Here is a 26,672-nt window from a genome sequence, read left to right on the forward strand (position 1 = left end):
CTGCAATGAGCCAAGATCGTGCCACTATGCTCCAGCCTGGGTGACAGAGTGAGACCTTGCTTCAAAAATAATAGTAAATAGATAGAAAGCCAATAAATAAGTAAAAGCTGCAGTGTATCAGATGGTGAGATGTAGTATGGGGAAAGATTAAGGAGGGAGGAATGCGGCGGTGGGGCTCTGTGATTTTCAGTGGTGTGGTGGGTGCGGTCAGGAAAGGCCTGCCTGAGAAGCTGAGCAGGAGGTGAGGAAGAATGTGCCCAGCCACAATCCAGAGGAAGGGCTTTGCAGGGAGAGGGGACAGCAAGCACAGATGCCCCGAGGTGCTTTGCAAGCCTATGCCTGCATCCCAGGTGCACCTCAGGCAGGGCAAGGAGGCTGGAGGGGCTGGAGGGGAGGGAACAGGTGTTACAAACACCAGAGGCCCCTGGGACTAGCTCCTTTGGGGGCACTGTGGGTCCCTACAAGGACCTGGGCCTTCATGCGAGTGAATCAAGGAGGCGGTGGAGGGTTCTGGGTGGGGAAAGGATGTGATTTTGTTCCTCACTTGGGCTGCTGTGTTGAGAGTGGAAGGGTCCCAGGCACTCGAAGCTCCAGCACCCAGAAGAGTCCCTGTCTGAAGGCCCTGTGCTGTAGGGTGGCCGCGCTGGTGAGACAGGTGTGGCTCTCGGCTGTCCCACTCTTTCCTTTTCACTAGCTCCCCAGTCCCAGGGGAGGGTGGCCTGGAGTGTGGGGGATGGAAGCAAAGAGACTAGTTGGGGGGTTGCTGCAGGAATTTGAGAGCAATGCTGGTGGCTGGGACCAGGCTGACGGTGGAGGAAGTGGTGAGGGGTCAGGTTCTGGAGATATTTTGAAAGTAGAGCCTGTAGGATTTGCGGATATATTAGATGTGACAGAAGAGGCACTGAGGACAGTTGCTAGATGTTTAGCTGGAGCAACGGGAAGGTGGGCAATTTCTGTGAACCCATGGACGTCACTAGGAACCAGTTCAACAGCACTTCAGTAGATCAAAGTGTTGACTGTTACTTGTGTCATGTAGGCCCTGGCCATGCAGCAATAAGGAGGCAGACCCATCCTGTCCTCATGGGGCTCCCAGCCCAGCAGGGAGGATGGGCAGAAAGCAGTCGTTTTATTGTGATGACCAAGACCAAAGAAGGGTGTGCGTGCGCGTGTGTGTACACACGGTGGTATGCGTGTGCTCCTAGTGGCGTGTGTATGTGCATGCTGAGGTTGTGTGTGTGTTGTGTGTGTGTGTGTGTGCATGCGTCTGTGTGTACTCATGTCAGGGGCCCTAATGCAGGCTGGGTACAGCCCAACTTGGACAGCTCCCCTCCAGTGACCAGGGTCACCCAGTGCTGCTGCTGGATCAAGTTGAGGACAATGCCAGGGGCCACAGATCTGACCACCACCCTACTGCATTGCAAATACTCCCCAGCTTCTCTGGGCAAAGTCCTAGAATATATTCCAAATACAATGCAGTTGGAAAGCATTGCAGATTTCAGAATCACAGGCACTGGCTCTTTCTCGGAAGGCCTCATCACAGTCTGGTGGCATAGTACCTAAATTGAGTATGAGCACAACACCTTTGTCCCCCCAAATACCTCACATATCTACATCTGCACCCCTGGTTTTTGATGCTGCAGGATATCAGATGAAATGATGACTCTAAAAATATAAAATCTTGCAATATTAATCAAATGAAGTCAAGTAAAATAAAATAAGAAATTCTCAACCAAATGAAAATTGCCAGGAAAACACTAATCAAGATGCTTTGGAACAAAACCTAAGCTCTGTGTCCAGTTCCCATCAGTCCTGCCATTTGGCTTCCTGTTTGTTTGCAGCTCAGGGCTTCCCCCACCTCATTTCACAGTATTCTCAGAGGGGAACCCAGTAGGGCAGGGAGGCGCAGAGGGCTCGCTGGCTGCCAGGATCGCCCAGGTGTGGCTGGTGGAGCACAGAACCCCTGGCTGCGTCGGTGCCACAGTGCGGGGGGTTAGGAGGAGGCTGCTTGTGTGCCTTCTTAGGAGGATTAGCCAGGCCTGCCCTGCCCCCAGCCTGCTGCTGCCGGCTAAGCCTGGGAGGGGAGAGGTCACCGGCAGCTCCCGCCCCTCCTCCTCGCGCTTGCCCACTGGTTCCCAGAAGGCGGCACCACCTTTCCAGGTTGCTGTTTACTGAAATATGCCCTGACCTCTGACCCTTGTCACAGCCTGGTCAGATGGATAGATGGCATCACCTCCACTTAGGAAACTGAGGCTCTGCAACATTTAGTGACCTGCCCAAGGGCACACAGCTAGGAAGTGGTGGGCCAGGGCTTGAATCTAGGTTTGTCTCTAGAGATGACCTCAGTGTCCTGAGGTGACCAAGTCCGATTACTCCTTTATACAGGGAAGGGAGGGATGAGACTCAGGGGCTGCCCCTTGCTCAGAGTTATCCAGCGCACCAGGTGCAGGGGCAGGCTCGAGACTCCCAGTGCGGAGATCTTCCTGTAGGTTTCACTTCCCCCTCGCCCAGAGGTGGTACCTTTGGAAGTCCTGGGAGGCTTCCTGGAGGAGGTATCTGGAGTCCAGGCTCCAGCTCAGAAGGTGGGAAGAGGCAGTTTGCAGGAAAACTTCAAATACTGCCCTGTCCCTCAAACCCTGACTCCGCTGACCTCCCCTCCCGCTTCCTACTGGGCGGCTCCTGGGACACTGGATAGGGGCAGGCACAGCCCCTCCCATCGCTGCCGTCCGTCCCCCCAGGGCGCCGAGACCAGGAAGCGCTCGCCCACACTTAGCAGCCAGTTCAAGCGGTCACTGGAGCTGCTGATGCGCACGCTGGGTGCCTGCCAGCCCTTCTTTGTGCGATGCATCAAGCCCAATGAGTTCAAGAAGCCCATGGTGAGTGGCCCTGGCCTGGGGTTGGCGGGTGGCGGCTAGGGTGACGTGGAGGAGCTAGGTCAAGAATAAGGTAGGGTGGGAGTGAAGGATGTGAGACTTTGTCCCTTTGGGGAATGGGGGGCACCCAGGGAGCTTACAAAACAAGGCCCCCTATTTATTGGAGGCAGCAGGTGCCTTGGAAAGAGCCTAGACTCTGAGGGGGGCTTGCAGCAGGTTCAGATCCTGGCTCTACCATGTACAAATGGGCGACTGCAGACAAAGCAGTTTCTTCTCTTATGCCTCAGTTTCCTCATAGATGGAAACGGGACTGACCGTACCTACCTCCTAAGGCTATTCCATGCAGTAATGCTTGCAGATGCCCACACCCAGCAAGTGCCCAGTGATTGGCAGCTGTGATTCTTGCTGGGGCTGCTTCTTTGAAAGTCCCCTTCTCCTTTGGCCCAGCTCAACCACCACCTCCTCCTGGAAGCCTCCCCCATCTCTTCAGCTGGTTGGGATATCCTCATTCTTGACTTTTCTGAATAACATTTGTTGGGCCCTTTCTGTGTGCCCAGCATAGGCTGGATGGTCAGTCCACAGCCTCCTTCAACCTTCTCAAACAGCCCGTGAGAAAGGGACTGTGCTGGTCCCAGGTTAGAGATGCGGGACTGGGGGCTCAGGGAGGTTAAGGGGCTCAGGCTGGGGCCACCTCGCTGTGAGCCCTCTCCTTTCGCAGCACAGGCTCTGGGAGGGTTGTTTACCCAGAGGCCTGCAGGGAGGCACAGGGGGAAGCTGGGGCCTCGGGATCTGGGGAGGGAAGGAAGGCCGGGGAAAGTGGCCCGGAGAGAGAGGAAACAGTCTCCGGAAGCTGACAGGCTGCAAGACCGTCCCCTCCAGCTGCCTCCTGCCTGGAAAACATGTCCCAGAGTGGATGAGGCCTGTCCCCTTTAGGACTCAGGTCTGCAGGGGCCTGAGGGTCGCAGAGGGCTCCAGTGAGCTGTCCCTCTAATGCTGGGGGTGCAGGGGACTGAGACCAGGGCAGTCGGGCACAGTCTCCCCTGGCTCAGAAGTGGGACCCTTCCCTCAGCCCAGTCCTCAGCATCTGTGGACTGGGCCTTGGCAATAGCCTCCTCAAGGGTCTCCTGCCTCCCTTGCCTCCTGTCCTGCCTGCCCTGGCTCCCAGTGACATTGTTCTCAAATGCAGACCTGGCCCAGTCTCTCCCTGCTCTAAAACTTCCCTGGCTTCCAGCATCCATGGATGAGGCCCTCACAGAGCCCCACAGCCTCACAGCCCAGCACCTGCCTTCTACTCTTTCTCCCCAGCCCCTCCATCAACCAAACCCCAGGGCCCTTTGAAAAATGTGCCTCTTCCTTAAGGCAGCTAGAAAGTTGTCTGAATAACCGCAGATCTACAATACCTGCAACGTGAAAGGTCCTCCCTGGGGCTGTGCAGAGCACCCCTCACCTGCACAGCCATAACTTGGCCTGGACCAGCCTCTCTAGCTCCCCCAAGATTCCCAGCAAAGTCCTGCGCTTTCAGGCTTCCAAACCTTTGCACAGGCTCACCCCCTCCAGCCTTGGAATACTCCCCCTCCTGTCAGGGTTAGGGCGATAAAGATGCCTCCTCCATGAAGCTCCCCCCTTGGGTGTCCCAAGGGGAATTAATCTGTCTTCTCTGTGCTCCCAAAGCACACAGCTCCACCACGACAGGCCTCACTTTATGCTCTTTTGTGGATTTGAGCTGCAGATCCAGGTGCCTGTCCCAGCTTTGCTCCTCCCATGCCGTGTGGACTTGGCCTTTCTGAGCCTTTGTCTGGGTTGGTCAAGTGCACAGCAGGGCTGCCTCCCAGCAGGAGCCTTGGCCCTGATGCCCTTGGCTGTGTGCCTGGCAGCTGTTCGACCGGCACCTGTGCGTGCGCCAACTGCGGTACTCAGGAATGATGGAGACCATCCGAATCCGCCGAGCTGGCTACCCCATCCGCTATAGCTTCGTAGAGTTTGTGGAGCGGTACCGTGTGCTGCTGCCGGGTGTGAAGCCGGCCTACAAGCAGGTACAGGGCTGAGTGCACAGAGGGCAGGAGGGGAGGGTCCCAGCTTTGGCTGGGCAAGGGTCCCAATTTTCTTATCAGGACCATGGGCGGGGCTTGACATCTGCTTGACCTCTCAGGTGCAGCACGGAAAATTGGGGTTCAGGTATTGGAATGCATCAGTGGGCTTCAGTTGCCATGTTCAGCTGGTGAGGACTTCACACATGGTGGTGTAAGGAACAAGACCAGGGCTGCCACGCGGGCCCTGGATGTCAGTTGTGAGAAAGGGTTTTGCAATCATACCATCCAGCTGAGCTAAGGAGAAAACTGGGACTCAGAGAAGGCAGGACCCAGCTGAGGTCACACTTCGAGTCAGGGGCAGAGCTCGGGAAGAGCCCTGCCTCTCAACCTCGGGGACACTCCAGAGGCCTTCCCACTGGAGAGGGTGCCCATTCCCTTGTGTCCCCCATCCTCACTCCAGGGCGACCTCCGCGGGACTTGCCAGCGCATGGCTGAGGCTGTGCTGGGCACCCACGATGACTGGCAGATAGGCAAAACCAAGATCTTTCTGAAGGTGAGCACAGATGCCTTCCCTGGGCTGCTCTGGGGGGGCTGTAAATTCCCATGCTGTGGGCTGGGGTGCTCGGGAGAGGGAGGCAGTGCTGGGGCTTTGAGATCCTTTCTGCCGGGCTGTGGTGTGGCTGGAGGAGCAGGTGGGATCTGGCCTCTCTGGTGGGGAAGGGTAATTTGGTGTTTGAGATCATCTACAACCTGGGAGCGGGGTCAGAGCACTGACCACAGGTTACAAAGCACATGCCAGGGGCGGGCTGGCTGTTAGGCCCACAGCAGGGAGGCAGGGGTGCTGCTTGCCTTGGGGCCCTTTCTGAGCCTCATTTTCCCATCTGTAAATTGGGGTGTGCCTGTGTGGGGTCTCTTGAGTGTATCTTTAGGTTCCTTCCTGTGGTTTCCTGCCTGGCAGGGCCCATCCCATGCTGGGGTCCGCAGCATGCCACCTGTCCGTCACTCTGTAGGGAGCTCAGCTCCCATTGCTGCCTGGGCAGCTGGGGAAGGAAGCAGGAAGCGAGGCCTGCGGGAGTCGCGGAGTCACAGCCTTGGAGACATGGCTGGGAGCTGGCAGTGGCAGGGCAGCCGCAGCAGGGACAGTGCGAGCTCCCAGCCCTGGGCTTCCCCATTTGCATTTCCGCTGTGCTAGATTTCTGGCTGTCCCGGATGACAGGGCTCCTTCCTCTGGTGTGGGGGGTGGGGCCTGGGCCCTCCAAGGACAGCTGCAGGAGGGGCAAGAACCAGCTCTGAACTGGAGGGAGCCTGCGGCCTCTTCTAATTCCTCTCCAGCCAAGGGGCTTCAGGCTAGGCCCTTTCTCTCCTTGCACCTGCATTTCCTCATCAGCAAGATGTGATGAATGTTCCCTGCCTGTGCCTCCCACAGCTGTCAGCCAGAAAGCACATTCCATGTGCCAGGCCCTGGGTGGGGGCTTTTCATCCATTAGCTCATTTAATCCTTGAAACAGTCCTGTGGAGAAGGAAATATTATACCCATTTCACAGGCTCAGAGAGAAGTGAGTTGCCTGAAACCAGGCAGCTAGGAAGCAGGGAGCAGGGCTTCTAGTCTGGGAAGGTCTGATGCCCAGCCCCTGTGTGGGCAAAGTGGGGAAGGCAGGAATCATGATGGCATCTAGTACCAGGGAACTCGGAGGAGCGCCATCAGCCCCTGACTTACACTGCTAGGCTCTTCCGATATGGCCTTGGTTTTGAGAGGCCAAACATGCTCATTCATCCATTCATTCATTCAGAATGCCTTGGCTGAGCATCTCCTCTGTCAGGGCCCTGTGTGTCTGTGATTATCTGATGGATTTGGCTCCCTCATGAGACTCTACCCTCCCCAAGGGCAGGGGCCATGTCTCCCTGGTTCATTGTGGCAGCCCCTCCCCTCCCCAGCATCTAGCACGGTGCCAGCACATGGAGGTGTTCAATTCATATATATTAAGTGAACCAATGAAGTTTTGTCCAACTAGAGTGAGGGTTGGGGTCTTGGGTGAGGAGGAGAGAGGGCTGAAAAAGTTGGCAGACACCCTGGATCATGGGTGGCCTTGAGTGCCAGGGTGAGGAACCCAGGCTCGATGTGGGGAACCATGAGGTGTCACTGTAGGGTCACCATCCAGGTTGTGTTTAGGAGGGTCCCTCTGGCTGCTTGTGAAGGAGCGCCAGAGAGGGAGCCAGGGGGCCGTGAGACCTTTAGTTAGGAGGCTGCTGCCAAGATTTGGGAGAAGAATGGCAACAGCCCAGCCCAGGTGAGGGACTGATGTGACAGGGACTTCTAGAAGCAGGGGACTTGGGCAGATTGACGATAGGGAAGAAGCCGGTGTGTGTGCATACTGGGCCTTCCGACCCCATCCAGAGAGATTAGGCACCTTCTGCTCCATTTGTCCTGCCTGGACCTCTGGGAAACAGCCACAACCCCTGTCTGTCCTGGTGGCTGTGGGAGGCTGCCCCAGGGGCCAGAGCCAGCTGGGAGCTCATGGGGCCCAACTGAGTTCTTGACCTGTGCTCCCAGTGAAGGAAGAGCAGCCCCCACTGGGACTGAGCAGGTGGCCCTAGAGGAAACCTTGTGGGGCGCTGCTCAGGAGCTCTGCCTCCTAGGACCACCATGACATGCTGCTGGAAGTGGAGCGGGACAAAGCCATCACCGACAGAGTCATCCTCCTTCAGAAAGTCATCCGGGGGTTCAAAGACAGGTGCGTGTTCCCACCAGCTCCTCCCCTCCTCAGCCCACATACAGGTGTACGTGTGGTGTTTGGCTCTCCTCTGCTCTGCCCGCATGAACACTAGGAAAAAAACGTGTTCACCTATGAAACAAGTGCACATATGCATGGCATGCACACATGATCATGTAAACACAGAGGAACATAGATACATGATTTACATGGACCCGTTGTGCCGTGTAAGCCAAATAATGCAATACATTCACCTACATATGCACATGCACACGTAGATACATGAGACTCACATGTGGACCCACTGTTCATTTCAGATGCTGATGAAATTTTGCAAAGAGGAAATTTGAGATTTTATAAATTATTAATACAAAATGTGTCTCATATTCTATGTAAGGGATATGTGTACACATGACAATTCACAAATGTGCAGGACTGACTCCAAAGTGTGATTAAAGCTCTGCAAAAATTCCACAATGCACCCCTTTGCAGTTCATATGGTCACTCTCTCCCTTCTTCCACTCGTCCACCCACCCACCCACCCACCCACCCACCCATCCATCCATCCATCCATCTGCCCACCTATTCACCCATCCATCCATCCATCCATCCGCCCACCTATCCATCCATCCGTCCATCCATCCATCCGCCCACCTAGTCACTCACCCATCCACCCATCCATTCATTCATCCATTCATCTATTCATTCACCCACTAACCCATCCACCATCCATCCATCCATCCATCCATCCACCCACCCACCCACCCACCCACCCATTCACTCATCCATCCACCCACTCACTCATCCATCCACCCACCCACCCATTCACTCATCCGTCCCCACACCCACCCACCCATTCACTCATCCGTCCCCCCACCCACCCACCCATTCACTCATCCGTCCCCCCACCCACCCACCCATTCACTCATCCGTCCCCCCACCCACCTACCCATTCACTCATCCGTCCCCCCACCCACCCACCCATTCACTCATCCATCCATCCACCCACCCGCCCATTCACTCATCCATCCACCCACCCACCCACCCACCCATTCACTCATCTATCCACCCACCCACCCATTCACTCATCTATCCACCCACCCACCCATTCACTCATCCATCCACCCATCCATCCACCTACCCATTCATTCCTCCATCCATCCATTCACCCACCTACCCACCTGTCCATTCACCCACCCACCTACCCACCTGTCCATCCATCCATCCACCCACCCGCCCACCTATTCACCCATCTATCCATTCATCCATCCATCCGTCCATCCATCCATCCATCCGCCCACCTATTCACCCATCTATCCATCCATCTGTCCATCCATCCATCCATCCATCCACCCATCTGCCCACCTATTCACCCATCCATCCATCCGTCCATCCATCTATCCATCCATCCACCCACACAACCACCCACCCACCCACCCACCTAGTCACTCATCCATCCACCCATCCACCCACCTATTCATTCATCCATTCATCATCTATTCACCCACCAACCCATCCACCATCCATCCATCCACCCACCCACCCACCCATTCATTCCTCCATCCATCCATTCACCCACCCACCTACCCACCTGTCCATCCATCCATCCATCCATCTATCCACCCACCTACTCATCCATCCATCCATCCTTCCATCCATCCATCCATCCGCCCTTCCATCCATCCATCCGCCCACCTATCCATCCATCCATCCATCCGCCCACCTATCCATCCATCCATCCATCCATCCATCTGCCCACCTAGTCACTCATCCATCCACCCATCCATTCATTCATCCATTCATCCATCTATTCATTCACCCACCAACCCATCCACCATCCATCCATCCATCCACCCACCCACCCACCCACCCACTCATTCACTCATCCATCCACCCACCCACCCACTCACCCATTCACTCATCCATCCACCCACCCACCCATTCACTCATCCATCCACCCACCCATTCACTCATCCATCCACCCACCCACCCACCCATCCACTCATCCATCCACCCACCCACCCACCCATTCACTCATCCACCCACCCACCCACCCACCCATTCACTCATCCATTCACCCACCCACCTACCCACCCATTCACTCATCCATCTACCCACCCACCCGCCCATTCACTCATCCATCCACCCACCCACCCGCCCATTCACTCATCCATCCACCCACCCACCCGCCCATTCACTCATCCATCCACCCATCCATCCACCTACCCATTCCTTCCTCCATCCATCCATTCACCCACCCACCTACCCACCTGTCCATCCATCCATCCATCCGTCCACCCATCCATCCATCCTTCCATCCATCCATCCACCTACCCACCCGCCTATTCACCCGTCTATCCATCCATCCATCCATCCGCCCACTTATTCACCCATCTATACATCCATCTATCCATCCATCCGTTCACCCATCCGCCCACCTATTCACCCATCCATCCATCCATCCATCCATCCGCCCACCTATTCACCCATCTATCCATCCATCCATCCGTCCACCCATCTGCCCACCTATTCACCCATCTATCCATCCATCCATCCATCCATCCATCCATCCATCCATCCATCCATCTATCCATCCATCCATCCATCCACCCACCCACACACCCACCTAGTCACTCATCCATCCACCTATCCACCCACACATTCATCCATCTATTCACCCACCAACCCATCCACCATCCATCCATCCACCCACCCACCCATCCATCCATCCATTCACTCATCAATCCACCCACCCATCCACCTACCCATTCATTCCTCCATTCATCCATTCACCCACTCACTCCCACAGTTGCTCATTTGCTTATGTGTGTCTCCAAGCATTGACTTATTGGCTCACTTGCATACTTGCACACCCATCCTTCACTCTTCCTTTATTTATTTCTACATTCAGCAGACCCCTGCTGTCTGTGCATGGTCTCTGTCCTCTATCAGGCTGAAGATGACTGTTCTCCTATAGAAGCAGCCTGCTGTGTGCAGGGGGAACAGCACTGGGCTCACTTAGGGTCAGTCAGAAGACATGGGCTCTAGTCCCAACCTATCAAGTCTCAGTTGCCTCATGTATAAAATGAGGAAGTTAGACTGTTCAAAGCTTTTGATCTTTATATTATTTTAGTTACTTATTTTTTCATACATTTATTCATTCAACAAATACCTTTTGAATGTCTACCTTCATGGGCTTATGTGACAGGCCTGTGGGGCAGGCAGGGCAGGCATTATTCTACACATTGTACGGATGAGGAAGCTGAGGCACAGAAGTTATGTGCCTTGCCCAAGGTCATATAGCTAGGAAGTCACAGAGCTGGGACTCAGCGTGCCCTCCTGATCCCAAACCCACCTGTACCCTGGCTGCCTCTGGACACTGCTCACCCGCGCCACTACTGCTGTTTCAGGTCTAACTTCCTGAAGCTGAAGAACGCTGCCACACTGATCCAGAGGCACTGGCGGGGTCACAACTGTAGGAAGAACTACGGGCTGGTGAGCCTCCCCATGGGCTGCTCTTGCCCAAACAGGCCTTTGAACCCAGCCTTGCTGCCATGGCAGCGGGACTGGCCTGCACCCAGGCAGCACAGCCTGGCCTCGTTGGCCTCCTGCCACTGCCCCGGCCAGCCACTACCATTCCTCCAGACTGAAGTCTGGATCTGGCTCTTGTGGCTTCTTCCAACTGGCCAGCAATGTTTTTTGCTCTCCTTCTGGAGTGTTTTTGGGGGTTGGGAGCACTCTGGGATTATTAGAGATCTCAGACGGGGCTGAGAGTGGCTGGGTCACATGGACCTCTGTGCAGCAGCTGGGCTTAGGACTTGTTGGGGCTGGATAGGAAGCAGACTGGTTGGTTGCAGCTCCTGATCTAGGATTCTCTTGGGGGCCCCAACTCAGGGAGAGTCAAGGTCACCTAAAAATATGTTGCCTGAGAGGAAACAGAACTTTCTAATGATGGGGGGGCACTAATCTGAGAGGAGACTGGGCCACGCCTTCTGGGGGTGCCTGTCTGAGAGTGGAGGCCAGTGCCGTGGAAGCTCCTGCAGGCAGGGTCAGTCTGGAATGGGACAGCAGGCTCTGAGCATGGGGTGGCTGTCCTTGCAGATGCGTCTGGGCTTCCTGCGGCTGCAGGCCCTGCACCGCTCCCGGAAGCTGCACCAGCAGTACCGCCTGGCCCGCCAGCGCATCATCCAGTTCCAGGCCCGCTGCCGCGCCTATCTGGTGCGCAAGGCCTTCCGCCACCGCCTCTGGGCTGTGCTCACCGTGCAGGCCTATGCCCGGGGCATGATCGCCCGCAGGCTGCACCAACGCCTCAGGGCCGAGGTGAGGGAGCAAGTCCATAGCACCCACAGCTCTGACCCCTGGGCGAGGAGTGTCCATGCATCACCCTCAGGTGTTGGCCAGGAAGTGGGACCTATGGGGGGGACCTGCAGTTATGCCTGCTCTGAGGAGTGCACATACCTGGGACCAGACCCTCATTTCCATCCTCTCAGCCAAGGGCAGGGCTGGGACCTCAGTCACTCTTGGGAATCTCTGGGAGACCGACGCAGATCTGGCCGGGCTTTAGGATCAGTGGTGCCTCCAACCCGCTGGGTGACCTAGAGAATTTCTTTATTACCTCACTTGTCCTATCTGCCAAATTATTTGGCAAAGTCATGCCCAGTTCCAGAACTCAGAGTTGGGTGGGTGGAGCTGGCGGGAATCCCTGCAACAACAGCTACACACATTTCCATGCCCTCTGGATGCCCTCTTCCCTCAGTACCTGCGGCGCCTCGAGGCTGAGAAAATGCGGCTGGCGGAGGAAGAGAAGCTTCGGAAGGAGATGAGCGCCAAGAAGGCCAAGGAGGAGGCCGAGCGCAAGCATCAGGTGAGCTGAGAGCCTCCAGGCACCTTAGGTGTCCACTTGCTGGCTTGTCCCCTCCCCGAGGCTGGCTTCTCATCTGTCACCCGGTGCTGCAGCCTTCCTTCCATCCTTCAGAAAGGCCACACTAGACCCACTCAGCCAGCATTGCCTGAGCTCTCGCTGGGCACCTGGTCCTGTGTCATGCAAAAGGATGAAGGGCTGTGGTGGCTCCAGAGGAAGAGGCCCAGGCCATCAGCAGCCCCTTTCTAGTTGTTGAGATAACACCCTGGTAAAAGCACAAGCCAGCTGACGGCACAAGGGTGCCACACTGCCCAATAGAGAGCCACCAGCCACAGTGGCAACTGAACACTTGCAGTGTGGCCTGTCTGAATAACACAGTGCTTTAAGTGTGAAATACTAGATTTTGAAGATTTGGTGGGGGAAAAATGAATATAAAATATCTCAGTATTATTTTTATAATATGGATTACATGCTAAGTTAATATTTGGGAAATATTGAGTTACATATATTGCTAAGACTAATCCCACCTATTCCTTTTTGCTTTTTAAAACGTGGCTACTATATGGGTGGCTCACATTATATTCCTATTGGGCAGCACTGGTCTAGAGCCTCAAGCCAATGGCCGTGGGATGTCTGGGTTGGTGTGGTCCCCATGGAGCAGGCTCCTGGAGGAGGTGGCTCCCTGAGAGCCCTGAAGGATGGGCAGGATTGCTGTTTGGCTTGTTGAGAGGCCTCTGAGTGGTCCAGAGGTGGGGAAGTCAGAGGCTCCATTCTCCCCAGCGGTCAGGAGGTGGGGACTGAGGCCCTGGCTGCTGCAGGGGCTCCCCAGGGAGAGCTTGTTCCCTGAGGCTGTGGCACCGGGGCTGACCCCGTGTCTTCTGTGTCACCCCAATTGCCCAGGAGCGCCTGGCTCAGCTGGCTCGTGAGGACGCTGAGCGGGAGCTGAAGGAGAAGGAGGCCGCTCGGCGGAAGAAGGAGCTCCTGGAGCAGATGGAAAGGGCCCGCCACGAGCCTGTCAATCACTCAGACATGGTGGACAAGATGTTTGGCTTCCTGGGGACTTCAGGTGGCCTGCCAGGCCAGGAGGGCCAGGCACCTAGTGGCTTTGAGGTACCAGGCTAGGGACAGGGGCTCCAGAGGCCCACACACACCACTTGTGCTGATCCTCCCTCCTTCTGTGCCCTTGGCCTTAAAGCCCACCCAGTCCCTCTGAACAGTGGGGAGCAGAGATGAACTGGGTCCAGGCTGCAGATCCCAGGTCCTGTCCCTCTCCAACGCCCTTCTCAAGGTTTTTTTGTTTGTTTGTTTTTTTGAGATGGGGTCGTACCCCGTTGCTCAGGCTGGAGTGCAGTAGCGTGATCACAGCTCACTGCAGCCTTGAACTTCTGGGCTCAGGCGATCCTCCCGCCTGAGCTTCCTGAGTAGCTGGGACTCCAGGGCATACCTCTTGTCTCCTTCAGGACCTGGAGCGAGGGAGGAGGGAGATGGTGGAGGAGGACCTGGATGCAGCCCTGCCCCTGCCTGACGAGGATGAGGAGGACCTCTCTGAGTATAAATTTGCCAAGTTCGCTGCCACCTACTTCCAGGGGACAACCACGCACTCCTACACCCGGCGGCCGCTCAAACAGCCACTGCTCTACCATGACGACGAGGGTGACCAGCTGGTAAGGCCTGCCTGCCACTAGGTCACTGCTGGGTGGGGCCAGGGCTGGGGCTATGGACTCTGCTGCTGGTGGTGGCCGTAGGTGATGAGGGTGGTGGGTCCCTGGGGGCCAGGGACCAGGTCTGACTATAGTCTTCACTGCGGTGCCCAGCCTGAGGGCTGACCATGTGGGAGGGGGTGTCTCCAGCCCACTCCCCAAACCACCAGGTCATTTTGACAGCTTTAGCAATGTCCTCCGCTCTGGCCTCTGACATGTGCGCTCTGGCCTCTGACATGCGCACTCTGCCCCAGGCAGCCCTGGCGGTCTGGATCACCATCCTCCGCTTCATGGGGGACCTCCCTGAGCCCAAGTACCACACAGCCATGAGTGATGGCAGTGAGAAGATCCCTGTGATGACCAAGATTTATGAGACCCTGGGCAAGAAGACGTACAAGAGGGAGCTGCAGGCCCTGCAGGGCGAGGGCGAGGTGAGGCCAAGGTGCCCTCTGGATGATGTCCCTCCCAGGCCGACAAGGAGGGCTGCTGGCATCGCCAGCCTTGGGCGCCTCTGCAGAAAAAGGATCCTATAATTCATCTCTGCCTCACCGACCCCTGCCTGCCACCCTCCTTTGTCTACTTGTGGGAACAAATGTGTGCAACTTTTATAAACTGTAAAGTGCTGACCATAACTGAGGGGCCTCATGGCGGAGCAGACAGGGGCTTTGCAGTTGGAGCCAGCTCCCGTACTATGTTTTTCTGAGTCTCAGTTTTCCTGACTGCCAGTTGGCTAGTGGGGGTGCAAGGGTAGGGGTGAGCAGGTGGACGGTGGCAGTGTGGGGGACACCCTGTAAGCTTCACGTGGAAGCGAGATGGTTCCCCGCAAAGTCTTGCTGTCGGGGGTCTTGACATTGCTTTTTGCTCAGCCACTTGACCCTGATCCCTGCTGGTCCTGCAGGCCCAGCTCCCCGAGGGCCAGAAGAAGAGCAGTGTGAGGCACAAGCTGGTGCATTTGACTCTGAAAAAGAAGTCCAAGCTCACAGAGGAGGTGAGGGCAGACGCTGGGGGTCTGGCAGCCCACGGGTGGCTGCCTTAGGTGGCCTAGGCTGGAGCACAGCTGAGCTGGGGGCCCACGGAAGCAGGAGCAGGAGTGGACACTGTCTGTCCTCAGGGGTCTTGGCTGGCCAGGGACAGGACAACATGAGTGGGTCGGTGGGCGATCAGGCAGACAGGAGTGTCTGAAGAGGGTGGGATCTCAGGCCGGGGGTGGGAAGGGCTTCCTAGCAGAGGGCACTGAGCAGGGGAGGCCGGTAGCGGCACAGCTGAGAGGGAATACACTTCCAGCCGGGCACAGACCCGAGGCACTTGGTCCAAGGACCTTTGAGGCATGGGAGCTTTCTGTGGAACAAGAGTGTTCATGGAGCATGAACAGGATTAATTTATTTGAATTCATTCTTCAGTCACTTTGCCTTTTCTGGGCACTGTCCCAGCCCTTGTGCTCTGGGGTTGTCCAGGCTGGTGTGTGTGTGGCAGGGGAGGATACATTGGAGAGGCAGACACAAACCAAGGCATTCACAGCCTTGGGGGCCAGGCCCCCATCCCCACATTTGCACATGCCAGTCCCTCTGCCTGAAACTCCTCCTTTCTCTGCCTGGTGTCACCTCCTCCAGGAAGCCTCCCCAGCTCCTCCACTGCAGAGTCAGGGGCTCCCACTTCACCTCTGCCCTTGTCCTGTCCCCACCTGAGGCACAAATCCAGCCTTGCAGGTGTGTGGCCTCAGATTTGAATCCCAGCTCTGCCGCTTAGTATTCAAGGGACCCAGGGAAGAAAATGCCCACTCCGTGGGGTCCTGGGAAGAAGGCAGAAATGGCAGCCGAGGGTGTTCAGTGGTGCTCCCTGTCTGCACCACCCACTCCTGCCGCTCGCCTCTCACTCACCCTACATCCTCTGGGCAGAGCTCGGGGCTTGTGCTGTGGGCTGTGCGGGATGAGAGAGGAGAAACATCTCATAAGAACTGGTGTGAGGCTGGTCACATCGGGGCTAAGGGTGTTGGTGACAGGGTGGTGGTGACTGGTGGTTGGAACCTGGAGTATACTCCAGGTGCCACAGTTATGTTGGGGGGGGCACCCCAGAGAGATAGGGGTCCCGCTTGGAGTCAGAGGATCATGTCCCTGTCCTGGCTGAGAGGACCTCCCTGGGGTGGGGTGTGGGGTGCAGGGTATTGAGGAGGTGGCCAGAGGAGCTCTGTCCCCAGAAGTGGGTGGCACCGGGCCAGTTATTGGCCCAGCATCTGCTGTGCACATGGCAGGGGTAATGACAGTGATGGGGAGCCCAGTTCTTCTGCTCACTCCTTAGATTCTGCTTTCTGGGGAGCAGGCAGCCTCGGGTGCTGGTGCCCTGGCTGGCAGGGGAACACCCCTAACTTTACCTGCCCTGTCCTCTCCCTCTGGCCCAGGTGACCAAGAGGCTGCATGACGGGGAGTCCACAGTGCAGGGCAACAGCATGCTGGAGGACCGGCCCACCTCCAACCTGGAGAAGCTGCACTTCATCATCGGCAATGGCATCCTGCGGCCAGCACTCCGGTCAGTGCCGGGAGGCGGGGACACCAGGGCCTGCAAGTCTTTTGGTGGCTGAGTGGTGCCTCTGTCAACCTAGCAAGAGATTAAGCCAAGCAGGCCTGGGTTTGGCTTCGCTGCTAGCTAGTTGGTGGAGTTAGGACCTTGGTGGAGTTATTTCATCTTTCTAAGCCGCTGATTCCTTGTCTGTAAAGGGGGAATCCTAAAGCAGGCATCCCTTGGAGATATTGCAGGTTCAGTTGAAGGCCACAGAAATAAATATCACAATAAAGAGAGCTGCAGAAATATTTTGGTTTCCCAGTGCATATAAAAGTCATATTTATACTATACTATAGTCTATGAAGTATGAAATAGCATTATGTCTAAAAAATGTAGACACCTTGATTAGAAAATAATGCCAAAAATGCTAATGGTCATCTGAAAGTTGTATCTATTTGCTGGAGGGTCTTGCCTTGATGTTGATGGCTGCTGACTGATCAGAGTGGTGGTTGCTGAAGGTTGAGGTGGCTGCGACAATTTATTAAGATAAGACAACAGTGAGATTTGCTTTCACACAAAATTTCTCTGTAGCATGCAATGCTGTTTGACAGCATTTTACCCACAGTAGAACTTCTTTCAAAATTGGAGTCAATCCTCTCAAACCCTGCTGCTGCTTTATCAATTAAGTTGATGCAATATTCTAAATCCTTTGTTGTCATTTCAACAATGTTCACAGCATCTTCACCAATAGATTCCATCTCAAGAAACCACTTTCTTTGCTCCTCCATAAGAGGCAACTCCTCATCCACTGAAATTTGATCATGACATTGCAGCAACTCGGTCCCATCCTCAGGCCCCACTTCTCATTCTAGTTCTCTTGCTATTTATTTCCACCACATCTGCAGTTACTTCCTTTGAAGTCTTGAGCCCCTCAGTCATTCATGAAGTTTGGAATCCACTTCTTCTAGACTCCTATTGATGTTAATAATTTGACCTCCTTCTACGAATCATGAATGTTCTGAATGGCATTGAGAATAGTGAATACTTTCCAGAAGCTTTTCCATTGATTTTGCCCAGATCCACCAGAGGAATCACTATCTATGGCAGCAATAGTCTTATAAAATGTATTTCTTAAATAAGACTTGAAAGCCAAAATTACTCCTTGATCCATAGGTTACAGAATGGATGTTGCATTAGCAGGCATGAAAATAACATTCGTCTCCTTGTACATCATTTTTTTTTTTTTTTTGAGACAGAGTCTCACTCTGTTGCCCAGGCTGGAGTGCAGTGGCGCCATCTCAGCTCACTACAACCTCTGCCTCCCGGGTTCAAGCAATTCTCCTGCCTCAGCCTCCCGAGTGGCTAGGACTACAGGTGCCCACCACCACATCCAGCTAATTTTTGTATTTTTAGTAGAGACGGGGTTTCACCATGTTGGCCAGGCTGGTCTTGAACTCCTGACCCTGTGATCCACCCACCTCAGCCTCCCAAAATGCTGGGATTCCAGGTGTAAGCCCCTGCACCCAGCCTCTTGTACATAATTTTTAAGAGCCCCAGAATTTTTGGAATGGTCACTGAGCATTGGCTTCAATTGAAAGTCAGCAGTGCATTAGCTCCTGACAGGAGAGTCAGCCTGTCTTTTGAAGCCTTGAAGCCAGCCATTGACTTCTCTCTAGCTATGAAAGTCCTAGATGACATCTTCTTCCAATAGAAGGCTGGTTCATCTACATGGAAAATCTGTTGTTGAGTGTAATCACCTTCATCAATGATTCTAGCTAGACCTTCTGGAAAACTTGTTGCAGCTTCTCCACCAGCACTTGTTGCTTCACCTTGCACTTTTATATTTTGGAGACAGCTTCTTGCTTTAAACCTCATGAGGCGATCTCTGTGAGCCTCCAACTTACCTTCTGCAACTTCCTTACCTCTCTCAGCCTTCATAGAATTGAAGAGAGAGTCTTCCTCTAGATTAGGCTTTGGCTTAAGGGAATGTTGTGGCTGGTTTGATCTATTCAGACCCATAAAATTTTCTCCATATCAGCAAATAAGGCTGTTTCACTTTCCTATCATTTGTGTGTTCACTGGAGTAGCATTTTTGATGTCCTTCAGGAACTATTCCTTTGCATTCACAAGTTGGTTAACTGCTTTGCACAAGAGGCCCAGCTTTTGGTCTATCTCGGCTCTCAACATGCTTTCCTCTCTAATCATTTCTAGCTTTTGATTAAAAGTGAAAAATGTGGGACGCTTCCTTTCACTTGAACACTTAGAGGCCATTTTAGGGTTATTAATTGGCCTAATTTCCATATGAATGTGTCTCAGGGAATGAGGAGGCGTGAGGAGAGGGAGTGAGATGGGGGAATGGCTGGTCGGTAGAGCAGTCAGAACACATCTAACATTTATCAATTAGGTTTGCCATATTCTATGGGCACGATTCATGGTGCACAAAACAATTACAATAGTAACATTAAAGATTAGTGATCACAGATCACAGCAAATGTAATAATAAAGTTTGAGATATTTCTAGTATTGCCAAAATGTGACAGAAACGGGAAGTGAGCACATGCTGTTGGAGAAATGGTGCTGGTAGACTTGCTCCACGCAGAGTCGTCATAAACCAATTTGTAAAAAATGCAATGTCTGCAAAGTGTAATAAAGTGAAGTACAGTAAAATGAGGTGTGCCTGCAGTAGCTACCTCATACATAGGCTTGTGGGAAGATAAAGCTATGAAAACTGTGTAGCACCAGACCTGGAGCATAGTAAGCGCCCCGTAGATGGTAGCTTTGATCATCATCATCCAACATGCATTTCCTGCTTTAACCCCGCTGCCGCCAGCTCACCTCCAGTCACCCACCCTAGGCCCATGGTTAGGTTACTGTGCCTGGGAATCCTGCAAGTACCTCCTTCCCCACAGGGCCAGGAGAGGCCTTTACCCAGGTCCCTGGAGTTTTGGGGAGTTGAAGGGAAGACCCAGGAGTCACCAGGAGCCACCAAAAAATCAACTCAGCTGATGAGAGGAGGGCTAGGACTTTTCTGAGAACAGTCTCTGCATAGGACAGGTCTGTCGGGAGAGCTGATGCCGTGAATGTGTGCATGCTGGTTGGGAGGACAGCAGAATGAGGCAGGGACCAAGCCCCACTTTCCTGATGGGGAAACTGAGGTCCAGAGTAGGGAAGAGATTTGCCCAGGGGTCACTAGGCCTCCTGCCTCCTATCAGGCCCCCGTTTTTATCTCCCCAAGGCTAGTCACTACCTCACCGGGGTGGCCACACTGCCCAGGGCCACCTGCCAACAGGAGGAAAAGGCAGCTGCTGCAGGCATGTCTCAGGGGCAAGAATTTGCCTCCAAATTATCTCACCATCATACCTAAAGCTGACACTTCTAGAAAACACGGTGCCAGGAGCCCTGAACCAAGAGTCCAAAGGCTGGGGTGTCAACTCCTTGAGGGGCCTCACACGGCTAATCCCTCCCTGCTCTCAGCCTCTGTCTCCCCATCTGTAAAGTGAGTGGAGACTCCCAGCTGCAGGTGATAATGTCTCACTAGTCTGTGGCAAGGTGGGAAAAGGAGGGATGTTTCTAAAGCTAAACTTGTTTTCTTTAAAGGACTGCTCTGAGACTTTGCCCTCCTACTGTTTGGAAATTTAAAATTACCTTTGTTTTATGAGATAATTGGGATCTAGATAGTGGGCAGGTTGTGTGTGTTATAAATGTTCTCATTTATCATGATAAAAAAATGGGTAACTTCAGAATTTTCTTTGAAATTATAAACTCAAAACTGTTGAGCCACTGAATTAGGTAATCCCAGCCGTCCTTTGGGAGAGAAGAGCAGCAGTGAGTGCCCCCTGGCGGTCACTGCATCGTCATGGGTCCTGCCCTTGTCCTTGAACAGGCAGGCTGCAGTCTTAGAGTACTCAGTTTGCAGAAGAGAAGAACAAGGCCAGCAATAATTGCAGCTGGCATTTATGAGGGGTTCACTGTGCCTAGCACTGTGCTAGGTGCATCATAAGCCTTGGCTCATTCATCTTCACAGCAATCTTGTAAGGATTCCTTTAAAATGAACACCAAAAAATTACCTTAATTGTTTTCATCCCATTACAAAAGTCATACATGGCCCCTTAAGTATTCACACATTACAGAAATATACCAGAGACAAAGTCCCTACTCATTCCGTCCCCGAGTGACACCCCAGGATGCTTTTCCTGTTTCTGCTTTGTCTGTTGCCATGGGTAGAAGTTGCACCTGCTGCCGTGACTATGGGCTGGGATCAGAGAGGCGAACTCACCTGCCTGGGCCACCAGCTGATTAGGAACGAGGCAGAGGCGGGGACTGTGCTTCTCATTAGCATGGTCACCTGTGGCTGTGGCTGCTGAGCCCAGAGCAGGATACGCACCACCCTGGATGGTGGGGCCCTGGCTGTGGGAACTGGATTGGAGCTGGGGAGGTGCTTTATGCCTGATGATCCTGTCTCCAAAGCCAGACCCCAGCCCTTGGCTCAGCCCTGCCACCCAGCCTCACTCTGCCTCCTCCCGGGTGGTCTTGGCAAGTTGGAGAGGACAGCTGTGTGGCGTCCCACCGGCTGCTAGGAGGAGGTGGGGACCGGGGCTGTTCCTCTGGGGTGATTCCCCCTCCCTTGCCCTGCTGCCTGCCCAGGGACGAAATCTACTGCCAGATCAGCAAGCAGCTGACCCACAACCCCTCCAAGAGCAGCTATGCCCGGGGCTGGATTCTCGTGTCTCTCTGCGTGGGCTGTTTCGCCCCCTCCGAGAAGTTTGTCAAGGTAGGAAGGTGCCTGGCCTCCTGGAGTGGGAAGGGGAGCTAGGCCCTGTCCCAGCACTGTGGGGAGAGCAATAGCCAGGGGCTCCAAAGGGCCTGGTCACAAGGCCCACCCGGCCACTCCCTACTGAGCCCCATCTTCCTGGCACCCCCTCCTCTCAGGCAGCCACCTCTTTGCCCCACACTGCCCTCAGCCCCATTCTACTTAGGAGGGGGCTGAGTCTGACAGGAGTGTGTCCCAGGCCCTCTGCACCCTCGTCTTGGGGCAGGCCCTGGGTGCTGGGGTCAGAGTGGAGCAGGTCATGGCAGGACCAACCCGACTGGCTGGTGCTGTGAAGGGGTATGGGGAGGAGCCGCTAGGCTAAGCTAGCGGGAGGTAGGGGAGGCCACAGACGTGGCTGGAAATAGATGGTGGAGCTGAGAGGGTAGGAAAGCCACAGAAAGCAACCTGGCCTCGAGGAGCGGCCTCCAAGTGCCGGGGGGGCCTGGCGGCTGCCCTCAAAATCCACATGGGGAGCCCCAGGGGCCGCGGCGGGGCTGCCTCAGCGGGTACTCTGGCTGCAGTACCTGCGGAACTTCATCCACGGGGGCCCGCCCGGCTACGCCCCGTACTGTGAGGAGCGCCTGAGAAGGACCTTTGTCAATGGGACACGGACACAGCCGCCCAGCTGGCTGGAGCTGCAGGTTCGTGCGTGTGTATGCACGTGCTCGTGTGCATGTGCACAAGAGTGCGAGTGTGTGCATGTGTGCGCACGTGTGTAAATGCGTGTGTGTGTGTCCAGTGCACTCGAGTGCCCCAGAAACATTCCCTGCTTTGAGATTCTGTGGTTCCTCAGACACCTACCCTCAAGTTCTGGAACCCCAGGCCCATCGGAACAGAAAAGCCCCCAAAGGATGAGGGACTCCATTTGCTGGCCTTACGGTCAAGACGACTTGGGCAAAGGAGATTCCCTCTGTGTCTCAATGCCTTTACCTGCCACATGGTGAAGGTTATATGAAGTGATAGCAGAGACCCCTGGCCTGTGGCAGTGCCTGACCTCTCAGCCCCAGGCCCTGGCTCAGGGGTCCTAAAGGTCCCATTGGGGTGGGATGCACAGCAGGGCTCCCTGGACACCTGTGACAGGGACAAGCAGTGTCCCAGTGAGGTGCTGGGGCAGCTCCAACCCCACAGAAAGCAGAGAGCCAAAGTCCAGAGGGGCAAGCAGATCTGAAGGGAAGGGACCCCACAAACCCTCTTGGGGCACTTCCAGGCCACCAAGTCCAAGAAGCCAATCATGTTGCCTGTGACATTCATGGATGGGACCACCAAGACCCTGCTGACGGACTCGGCAACCACGGCCAAGGAGCTCTGCAACGCGCTGGCCGACAAGATCTCTCTCAAGGACCGGTTCGGGTTCTCCCTCTACATTGCCCTGTTTGACAAGGTATGGCCGCCCGGAAGCACCTCCTCCCGGAAGCACCTCCTCCCGGCCCCACTCCGGGCTGCCAGTGCTGCCACCTACTTGCCGGGGCTATTCACCCTTGAGCACCTCGGTTTCCCCCTGAGCCTGTGCTAATTGGCTCTGCCTGACTCAGGACTGCCAAGAACTCGGCCAGGTGCGGTGGTTCACGCCTGTAATCCCAGCACTTTGGGAGGCTGAGGCGGGCAGATCACAAAGTCAGGAGTTCGAGACCAGCCTGGCTAATGTAGTGAAACCTCGTCTCTACTAAAAATACAAAAATTAGTGGGGCACGGTGGCGCACGCCTGTAGTCCCAGCTACTCGGGAGGCTGAGGCAGGAGAATCACTTGAACCCAGGAGGTGGAGGTTGTGGTGAGCTGAGATCGCACCACTGCACTCCAGCCTGGGCGACAGAGCGAGACTCCATCTCAAAAAAACAAACAAACAAACTGCTGAGTGCTCTTCAGCACCTGAGGGAAAACCCAGCAGTAGGATGTCCTCAGTCCTGTGTCCTCAGGCCCAGTGAATCCTCTCCTGGTGCTGAAGGAAGAGCATGGCACAGGCTGATGGAAGGGCTGCGCAGCCCTTGTGTGCAGATGGGAATGGAATTCCCTCTCAGGTTGCCACGGCATCTGATGGAGAAACTCCTCAGCAAACGGGAGTTCCTTCACACTTGCCCTGAAGCAGCTGGAGTGTGGGCGTCCTGCAGACTCACCTCAGAGGCTGGAGCCTCCTCGGCTGAGTGGGACCTGGGGCTTGGGTGATTTTGCCTCCACCCCCAGCAACGTCATGCTCAGCAGAGGGGCCCCCGCCCACAAGCCCAGGGGAGGTACCATGTTGCTGGACACAGTTTGCCTGGATTTTTCTCACCGATGCTTTTATGTTTCCAGGTACTGTCTGTTCAGTTTCCCAAAAGGCTTCCACTAGAAAATGGGAATTCCCACATCACCGTGCGCAGAACTGAGGCTAGGAAGGCAATGGTGGGGGTGCGGCTTAGAGCCCAGGGCTAGAATCTGGTCTGCCTACTGGGGGCCTTGGACGTGTCCCTGCCCCTCGCTGGGCCTCGGTTTTCTGTCTGAACTGACCATTGGCCCCGTTGAGGCTCCTCATAGTCCTTCCCTGACTCCGTGCCTGCTCCCCTCCCCTCTGTGCCCGCAGGTGTCCTCTCTGGGCAGCGGCAGTGACCACGTCATGGACGCCATCTCCCAGTGCGAGCAGTATGCCAAGGAGCAGGGCGCCCAGGAGCGCAACGCCCCCTGGAGGCTCTTCTTCCGCAAAGAGGTCTTCACGCCCTGGCACAGCCCCTCTGAGGACAACGTGGCCACCAACCTCATCTACCAGCAGGTGGTGCGAGGAGTCAAGTTTGGGGAGTACAGGTGTGAGAAGGTGAGTGGGAGGGAATCTTCTGCCAGGCTGGCTTGGCTCACAGCCTCCTGCTTTCCACGTTTGGGCTGAGTGCTCCTCTGTGAGCCATCATTAGCTCAGGCTGGGGTGAGCCTGACTGCGACCAGGCACTCTTCAGGCTCCTGGATGGACACCGCCTACTTCAGGGGGCTCGTGAGGAGAGGTGAGATGGCAGGAGCAAGGGCTTCTGAGGATGTCCTGAATTCCACCAGTGGAGGAGGCCCCCACACTGCTGTAGTGACTGTGCGTGCTACAGATGACATGCCGCAGGACCTGCTGCACCATTCTGAGTATATCTAGTAAGCGCTGCATTAAATGAGAAATACAGCCATTCCTTGAGATCAGAATTTGCAAATGTGTATTCTTTTTTCTCCTTCTGAGGACAGGAGTTATGTGGTTGTTTTGTTTTCGATAATGGTAATGGTAGCTATGGTTCTGTTGGTGATTGTGATGGAGGGATGAGAAAGGAGGTGGTGGAAATGAAGAGGATAGTTGGTGGTAGTAACGTTGGTGGAGGTAGTAATGATGGTTGGTGGTGATGGTGGAGGTAGTGATGGTGTTGGTACTGATGATGGTGGTGATGGTGGAGGTAGTGATGGTGTTGGTGATGGTGGAGGTAGTGATGGTGTTGGTGATGGAGGTAGTGATGCTGTTGGTGATGGTGGAGGTAGTGATGCTGTTGGTGATGGTGGAGGTAGTGATGCTGTTGGTGATGGTGGAGGTAGTGATGCTGTTGGTGATGGTGGAGGTAGTGATGCTGTTGGTGATGGTGGAGGTAGTGATGCTGTTGGTGATGGTGGAGGTAGTGATGGTGGTGTTGGTGATGGTGGAGGTAGTGGTGTTGTTGGTGATGGTGGAGGTAGTGATGGTGTTGTTGGTGATGGTGGAGGTAGTGATGCTGTTGGTGATGGTGGAGGTAGTGATGCTGTTGGTGATGGTGGAGGTAGTGATGATGTTGGTGATGGTGGAGGTAGTGATGCTGTTGGTGATGGTGGAGGTAGTGATGATGTTGGTGATGGTGGAGGTAGTGATGCTGTTGGTGATGGTGGAGGTAGCGATGATGTTGGTGATGGAGGTAGCGATGGTGTTGGTGATGGTGGAGGTAGTGATGCTGTTGGTGATGGTGGAGGTAGTGATGGTGTTGTTCGTGATGGTGGAGGTAGTGATGATGTTCGTGATGGTGGAGGTAGTGATGATGTTGGTGATGGTGGAGGTAGTGATGGTGTTGTTCGTGATGGTGGAGGTAGTGATGGTGTTGTTGGTGATGGTGGAGGTACTGATGATGGTGGTGATGGTGGAGGTAATGATGCTGTTGGTGATGGTGGAGGTAGTGATGATGTTGTTCGTGATGGTGGAGGTAGTGATGGTGTTGGTGATGGTGGAGGTAGTGATGGTGTTGTTCGTGATGGTGGAGGTAGTGATGGTGTTGTTCGTGATGGTGGAGGTAGTGATGGTGTTGTTCGTGATGGTGGAGGTAGTGATGGTGTTGGTGATGGAGGTAGTGATGCTGTTGGTGATGGTGGAGGTAGTGATGGTGGTGTTGGTGATGGTGGAGGTAGTGGTGGTGTTGGTGATGGTGGAGGTAGTGATGGTGTTGGTGATGGAGGTAGTGATGCTGTTGGTGATGGTGGAGGTAGTGATGGTGTTGTTGGTGATGGTGGAGGTAGTGGTGTTGTTCGTGATGGTGGAGGTAGTGATGGTGTTGGTGATGGTGGAGGTAGTGATGGTGTTGGTGATGGAGGTAGTGATGGTGTTGGTGATGGTGGAGGTACTGATGATGGTGGTGATGGTGGAGGTAATGATGCTGTTGGTGATGGTGGAGGTAGTGATGATGTTGGTGATGGAGGTAGCGATGGTGTTGGTGATGGTGGAGGTAGTGATGGTGTTGTTGGTGATGGTGGAGGTAGTGATGGTGTTGGTGATGGTGGAGGTAGTGATGGTGTTGTTCGTGATGGTGGAGGTAGTGATGGTGTTGGTGATGGTGGAGGTAGTGATGCTGTTGGTGATGGTGGAGGTAGTGATGGTGGTGTTGGTGATGGTGGAGGTAGTGATGGTGTTGTTCGTGATGGTGGAGGTACTGATGATGGTGGTGATGGTGGAGGTAATGATGCTGTTGGTGATGGTGGAGGTAGTGATGATGTTGGTGATGGAGGTAGCGATGGTGTTGGTGATGGTGGAGGTAGTGATGGTGTTGGTGATGGTGGAGGTAGTGATGGTGTTGTTGGTGATGGTGGAGGTACTGATGATGGTGGTGATGGTGGAGGTAATGATGCTGTTGGTGATGGTGGAGGTAGTGATGATGTTGGTGATGGAGGTAGCGATGGTGTTGGTGATGGTGGAGGTAGTGATGGTGTTGGTGATGGTGGAGGTAGTGATGGTGTTGTTGGTGATGG

The 26,672-nt window shown here is 54.6% G+C and overlaps 1 protein-coding gene across 3 annotated transcripts in view; it reads left to right on the top strand.

The window, feature by feature from the left end:
- Positions 1–26,672, top strand: part of MYO7A (myosin VIIA) — a 77,619-nt gene that overhangs the window by 27,731 nt on the left and 23,216 nt on the right. For all 3 annotated transcript variants that reach the window (XM_055356859.2, XM_055356860.2, XM_055356858.2), the window contains exons 14-29: positions 2,736–2,873; positions 4,745–4,903; positions 5,361–5,453; positions 7,538–7,632; positions 11,022–11,106; positions 11,713–11,931; positions 12,368–12,475; positions 13,373–13,582; positions 13,933–14,136; positions 14,427–14,603; positions 15,071–15,160; positions 16,568–16,695; positions 21,313–21,439; positions 22,000–22,119; positions 22,686–22,859; positions 24,034–24,261. In XM_055356859.2, coding sequence (XP_055212834.1) covers positions 2,736–2,873; positions 4,745–4,903; positions 5,361–5,453; positions 7,538–7,632; positions 11,022–11,106; positions 11,713–11,931; positions 12,368–12,475; positions 13,373–13,582; positions 13,933–14,136; positions 14,427–14,603; positions 15,071–15,160; positions 16,568–16,695; positions 21,313–21,439; positions 22,000–22,119; positions 22,686–22,859; positions 24,034–24,261 — 2,355 coding nt within the window. The remainder of the gene's footprint in view (positions 1–2,735; positions 2,874–4,744; positions 4,904–5,360; positions 5,454–7,537; positions 7,633–11,021; positions 11,107–11,712; positions 11,932–12,367; positions 12,476–13,372; positions 13,583–13,932; positions 14,137–14,426; positions 14,604–15,070; positions 15,161–16,567; positions 16,696–21,312; positions 21,440–21,999; positions 22,120–22,685; positions 22,860–24,033; positions 24,262–26,672) is intronic.

Source organism: Gorilla gorilla, chromosome 9 (genome assembly GCF_029281585.2).
Source record: "Gorilla gorilla gorilla isolate KB3781 chromosome 9, NHGRI_mGorGor1-v2.1_pri, whole genome shotgun sequence".
In the NCBI taxonomy this organism is placed as follows: Eukaryota; Metazoa; Chordata; class Mammalia; order Primates; family Hominidae; genus Gorilla; species Gorilla gorilla.